Source organism: Hippocampus zosterae, unplaced genomic scaffold, assembly GCF_025434085.1.
Source record: "Hippocampus zosterae strain Florida unplaced genomic scaffold, ASM2543408v3 HiC_scaffold_233, whole genome shotgun sequence".
NCBI classification, from domain to species: Eukaryota; Metazoa; Chordata; class Actinopteri; order Syngnathiformes; family Syngnathidae; genus Hippocampus; species Hippocampus zosterae.
The window spans coordinates 11227-17212 of record NW_026262825.1 but is presented as its reverse complement, the minus strand read 5'-3'; the positions used below and the strand labels follow the sequence as shown (position 1 = coordinate 17212).

Sequence of the window (5986 nt, the reverse complement as noted above, 5' to 3'; positions counted from 1 at the left end):
TCGGCCGCCGAGCTCCTAACCTCATTCGATCGCGAGCGCCTGGATCGCATAGTGAGGGACGGAACCCGCGCGAACACTCTACGGGCGATCGAGCAGGACTTTCGCTACATCGGCGCCTGGCGCCTGGCGCGCTTCGGAGAGCCTCTGGAATGCCGGAGCGGATCGACGTCGCTTCCACCTTCGTTCTCGACCATTCGGACGATCTCTCCGGCGCCGATCCGCAGGACCCGGCCCGCATCGCCGCCGAAATGATGCTGGAAGCCGGCGTGCGCCGTTCTCTGACTGCTCCGAAGGCCGCCACGCTCGACAGACGCATCGGCACCTGGAGGACGCTCCACCGCCGTCAGGACCTTGACAGCCCGTTCTCCGATCGGAGGGTCGCCGAGCTCCTCAGAACGGCTCGCAGGGCCTCACAGGCCGCGAAGCGGCCTCATAGCGCGAATCCGGTGACCCTTGATGTTCTGCAAACTCTGATAAGCGCCCTGCCCCGCGATCTTCGCGGACTCCGCGACGGCGCGATGTTCGCCTTCGCGTTTCAGACCGGCGGTCGGCGCGTCTCAGAGATCTCCGGCCTCACATGCGAGATGCTTGACCGAAGCCGTTTTGAGGCTGACGGCGTCATTCCGTTCAAGCTCGGCGTCACGAAGACGACCGAGGACGGCGAGACCCCTGCCCTCGCTATACGCGGCCGCGCAGCGGAGCTTGTCGATGCTTGGCTTACAGAGGCGGCCGTGACCTCCGGCCCGGTATTCCGAAGCATGACGAAGTGGGGAACCATCCGACGTCACGGGATCGCGTCGCGTTCTATCGAGGAGATTTTCAAGCGGCGAATGGTGGAGGCCGGCTTCCCAGCCGGCTACGCTACGCCGCACGGCCTCAGGAGCGGGTTTTTGACGGAGGCTGGACGTCAGCGTAAGCACCTGGGCGACGCTATGGCGCTTTCTCTGCATCGATCGGTGCGCCAGGCGAGCGAGTATTATCGCGCTGGCGCCGCCGAGGTGAATGACGCTGGTGATATGTTCTGAACTGCGCTCGTTCTTGGGCCTTCAGGATTTGGCTGATCTCGTATCGAGGTAAGCGTCTAGCGAGTCCGAGAGCACGTCGTTTAACCGCCTACCTTCAGATGCGCTAAGCTCCGTGAACCGGGCGCGGAGATCGGCATTTATATAGATGCGCCAGTATCCCATATTCTGATTAAGTGGAGGCCGCCCCATGCGAACCCCACCCATGTTACCCTTTACAACTGGCTCAGTTGTTCGATTGAAGCCGTGCGAGGTGCTCACTTCTTCGATAATCGCCTCGTCCACGACTTGCGCACGTGGCCGACCTCCTCGCGCCTTTTTCTTGAGGTTAGCGCCGATGGGAGTTTCTGGTGTGTCGTCATCATCAAGATTGAGGAAGTTGCTCAATGGTTCGCCTCCACGATAGCTACTATCTCCCTCGCCATTGCTTTCGCATTCTCTCGGGCTTTGGCGACGGATTCGGTATCCGCTAGTTCGAAGAGAGTCTTTCCTTCCGCCATCATGCGTTCGAACGGGGCTCTTTTCATTAGCTCCACGCTACATCGACGAATGCCAGCACTGTCCAGTTCTTCGACTACCTCTCGGTGCGACCGCGTTGTGATGGCTGCATCTGTTTGAGTGATCAGGACGACTGTAGGAATCTCCCGCTTCATCGCTTTCCCTGTCGAACGGATCAACTTGAGCGCCGATCCGGCCGCATCCCCATCCAACGCACTCGGTCTCATCGGAACAATGCAAAGGTCTGCGCTTGTGGCAACGTAGGATGACATCAATCCGGCAGCGCCCTCCAGGTCGACAATGACTACATCGGCGGACTCTTCCACCTTCTCTAACATGTCGACGATCTCGGTTTCCTTGATCTCGGATGTTACGGTGAAAGGCGGCTCTCCGATTTCACTTTCCTCCCTCTTTCCAATCCACACGCGCGCTAAGCTTTGACGGGGGTCTGCGTCTACAACCGCAATCGACAGATCTTCATTTGTGCTTAACGCCGACGCCAGTACCATCACCGTCGTCGACTTGCCGCACCCTCCTTTGGGTGACATTACGCCGATAATCATTCTACGTCTCCCGCCTCTGCTCAATATGGCATATAAAGTGGCACGGTATACGATATGCCGTAACTGTCAATGCCGTGAAACAAAATATGGCACGGCATAATAAATGGGAGTTTAGAGTCGAAGGCAGTAACGAATTGTTATTACACCGATAATTGTTTCAATCTGTGCCGGGAAGCGACGGTAGAACATCCTGATATCGCCATGAGATATTCCATAATATATATCACGATATATATTATTTCATAATCCATGAAATGGCACCGGGGAGGCCATCTCCCGTTAGCTATCACGCGGTTAAGTGATGGTGGCGAGTGTGCTTTGTCGTGTGAGGCTTGCCTGCCGGTTGAGAGGCTTGCCTACCGGTTGCAGTCATCCAGCGTTTGGGCCTCTTCGCCGTTTGGGAGGGACAAGGGCATCTGAAATCACATATATGAAACGCCTTTCATTTCATTTCTCTTGCGTGAAACATTCTCAATTGCATATCTTGCGCCTGACTCGATGAAAACAACGGAACCTGAGTCAGCGGGGTAGAGGGATGAACCAACTTCGGCCAACCAGAGGTTCGACGTGGGCGAACATGCCGTTGATCGGCGTCTTGATGCTAACGGTCGCATCTCCGTCAAATTCGGAGCCGATCCGTTTCTCTGGCGTAAGCGCAACCCGCCATGCACCCAGCGTGTGGAGCGATTACGTCTATCTCGAAGCAGCGCATTCCGGCACAGCGGCTATTGCTGCATTGAGTGAGCCAACGGGTCCGAGGATCGAAACGACCGACCAGGAGAACTTCACGTCTATCTCGACGATCGAACTGGACCCTCCGAAAGAAGCGAAGCCAGAGTCGAGACGCGAATCTTTCGCCTCCGCATCGACAGCTCCGAAAAAAACGAATCCCGCGCCTGGTCGCGTCGAGGCCGTCAAATTCGCCAAAAGCGCACCGGACGAACAGTGGGCGACGCCGATCGTCAGTTTTCGTCCAATCGTCGCGGAGGCGGCTGAAGATGAACCGTTGGTTCGAACGCCTGTGCGCGTTTTCGCCGGAGACACGCTCGAAGAGATCGCCGCGCGGGAGGGTATCTCGCCAAAAGAGCTTGCTGATCTGAACGACCTGCAGCGGCCATGGTCTCTCTCACCTGGGCAAGTATTGCGGACATCAGAAGATCAGCCGCTACCCAACGAGAACCTTCGACAGACCGTTCTCGCTGCGATCGAAGAAGGGGAGTCCAAAGTCGGCGGCACCACGGAGAACTCCGTCGACCATGAAATCGAGAACAGGCAACCACCGGAAACTCTGTCGAGCACCGTTGTCTCGTCGACAGAGTTCTCCGTGGCGCCGCCCGCCAAGAGCGATACGGTTGTAGTTGCGAACGCCCCACACGCAGCTGCATCCGCGGATGACCTTCCGATCCAGATCGAGGTCGCGCCGCCGCTCCCCACATGGCGGGCGGCGCCCGGAGATAGTCTCGCGGGCACCCTCTCGGACTGGGCGCGGGAAGATGGGTGGACGGTCATCGCGAACTCGGACGTCGAATGGCGGATCACTGCGCCTGTCGCGATCACGGCCGACTTCGAGCAAGCCGCAGCCGAGCTCGTCTCCGGATTTTCAAGAGCCACGCCGCAGCCTATTGCGCGGATCTTTCCCAACAAGGTGATAATTCTGGAGGGTCCGGCCGATGGTTGATCGTTTCCGGAACTACGGTCGAGGGCTGATAGTAACCACGGCCGCGCTCGTATTCCTGGCTGGATGCGAGAGCATCGAACAGGCTGACGCCGATATCGGAAGGATAACGGTTTCCGCGGAAGAAAAAGCGGCGGCACTGAGAAACGCACAGCGGGCCAATGTCATCGAAGAACCCGCGCCCTACTACGGTGAGGCCGTCGCGCGGCCGGTCGTTTCGGTGAACAGAGGCTCTGCGCTTCCGCGTAAGCTGCAGTCGTCGTCAGGCGTTGCGCTCAGGATCTCCCAGCCCTCGGGCATCAATCGCATCGCAAAATCGATCCAGGACGCGACCGGTCTGCCGGTGCGCATCCGGCGGCGCTATGTCGGCGAGGACAATCTCGTGGAAGATATACCGATCGACGGGACGATGACCGTCGATCACAAGGGCCCGCTTTCAGACCTTCTCGATGCGGTCGCCTCGCGGTTCGATCTCCACTGGTCCTTCGATGGACGGAGCATTCGCCTCGATCGAATGCAGACCGCGACCTATCCGATCAGCCTTCCCGTGGCGGCGGGGAACTTCCAGTCAACGGTCGGCGCTTCGCTATCCGGCGGGTCTTCGGGCGGGGCGCGTTCGGTCTCGCTGAGTTCATCGGCGGAACAGGATCCCTGGTCCGAGCTGATGGAGCTCATGGGCCAGGTCGCGCCTGCGCCGAGCCGTTTCATCGCTTCGCGCGACAGCGGACGTCTGACTGTCGTCGCGCCTCCGTCCGTTCAGGCGACGGTGAAGGCGATCATCGACGATTTCGAGAAGAGCTTCTCGGCGCGCATCGGCCTCGAGATCGCGCTCTTCTTCGTCGATACGTCGCTGACGGACGACTATGCGCTCGGGCTGGATTTCAATCTGGCGTTCGACGATGCGGCGTTCAGCATCACCGGTGGGGCGGGAGCCACGCTCGGCGGTCCCGCGGTTGGATCAATCCAGATCCTCTCCCCGGCGTCGCTCGCCGGCACCGCCCTCGACATTCGCGCATTGTCCCGCTCGCGGGCCGTCGTCGACTATCAGTTCTTTAGCGATGTGACGCAGTCAGGCGTCGTCGCGCCCTTCGTTCGTTCGCGAACGCAGAACTTCGTATCGAACGTCACGACGTCAACGAATGACAGCTCGACGCAGACCGGCATCGAGACGGATACGATCGACACCGGCGTCTTCGTTTACGCGCTTCCCCGTCTGATCGGCGACGATCGCATCCACCTCACCACGACGATCATGCAGTCGGACCTGGTCGCGCTCGACAGTTTTCAGTCGGGCGACGGCACCGTCCAGCTGCCGCAGATCGACGAGCGCGTGACGCAGAAGTCCATCGTTCTCTCTCCCGGAGAGACCTTGATCCTCTCCGGCTATGAGCAGGAAAGCGCGGAACGCCGCGACGATGGGGTAGGACAGTCGGACTTCTTCGGCCTCGGCGGAGCCCGCTTCGGAGATACGAGCCGCACGCGCCTGATCGTCATGGTGCGACCGTCGATCATCCCGTCGGCCAGCCGGACCCTCAAAGTGGCGGCCGCGCAGTGAGAGACTATTCTGTCATATCCCTATTGGTGCTGCTCGTGATCGTGGTCGGCAGCGTAGTGGCGTTCGGGGACGCGAAGTTCCCATACACGACTAATCGGCTACAAGCCGATGCCGCGCTTACCTGCAGACCGCTCGACCGGATAATGGCGTGGCTCGCCCAGGAGCACGGCGAGGTCGCTCTAGCGACAGGCGAGCAAAAGGTGATCGGCATGACGGTCTTCGTCAATGTCGATACCGGAACCTGGTCGATCGTTCAGGCCCACCCTCATTCGTCGGGCGTTGATCTCGCCTGCGTCGTGATGGTTGGCGATCAATTCGAAATGCGGGAAGTCGTGGAATGAGCGCCCCGAGGGAACATTGTTCGCTCGCCGTCGATAGAGCCCTGCGAACGCTGTCCGAAGGGCGCTGCACGGGCTCCTACGAACTGGGCGTGTTCCTTCAGTTCGCTGATGGGTGGCCGGATGATCTGACGTTCGATCCGGAACCGGTTGTAGATCAGTTCGCACTTGGCTCCTGCCTTCATCGCCATGTCCGCGGCGATGACAGCAGCAGTGTTGTGCTCTCGGCGAAAGGACAGAGCTCAACCGGGATCCTGATGATCAGCGCATCGCGTTGGGGAAAAGATCAGATCAGCATCGAGCGTCCGTTCGTCGATGATCCGGACTGGCTCTTC

General features: G+C 59.5%; 2 protein-coding genes across 2 annotated transcripts; one reads left to right on the top strand and one right to left on the bottom strand.

Annotated features, from left to right (window-relative positions):
- Positions 1-1405: 1405 nt before the first annotated feature.
- LOC127594760 (protein ParA-like) lies at positions 1406-2068 on the bottom strand. Its single transcript, XM_052056522.1, has one exon. The coding sequence runs from the start codon at positions 2066-2068 to the stop codon at positions 1406-1408; it is 663 nt and encodes a 220-aa protein (XP_051912482.1).
- A 1685-nt stretch (positions 2069-3753) lies between these two features.
- LOC127594759 (outer membrane lipoprotein BfpB-like) lies at positions 3754-5313 on the top strand. Its single transcript, XM_052056521.1, has one exon. It carries the CDS (start codon positions 3754-3756, stop codon positions 5311-5313), a length of 1560 nt encoding a protein of 519 aa, XP_051912481.1.
- Positions 5314-5986: the final 673 nt, after the last annotated feature.

What these genes read in the sequence shown, in the direction of transcription:
- LOC127594760 (XM_052056522.1), bottom strand. Translation starts at nt 2,068, where the DNA reads ATGTCACCCAAAGGAGGGTGCGGCAAGTCGACGACGGTGATGGTACTG.
- LOC127594759 (XM_052056521.1), top strand. Translation starts at nt 3,754, where the DNA reads ATGGTTGATCGTTTCCGGAACTACGGTCGAGGGCTGATAGTAACCACG.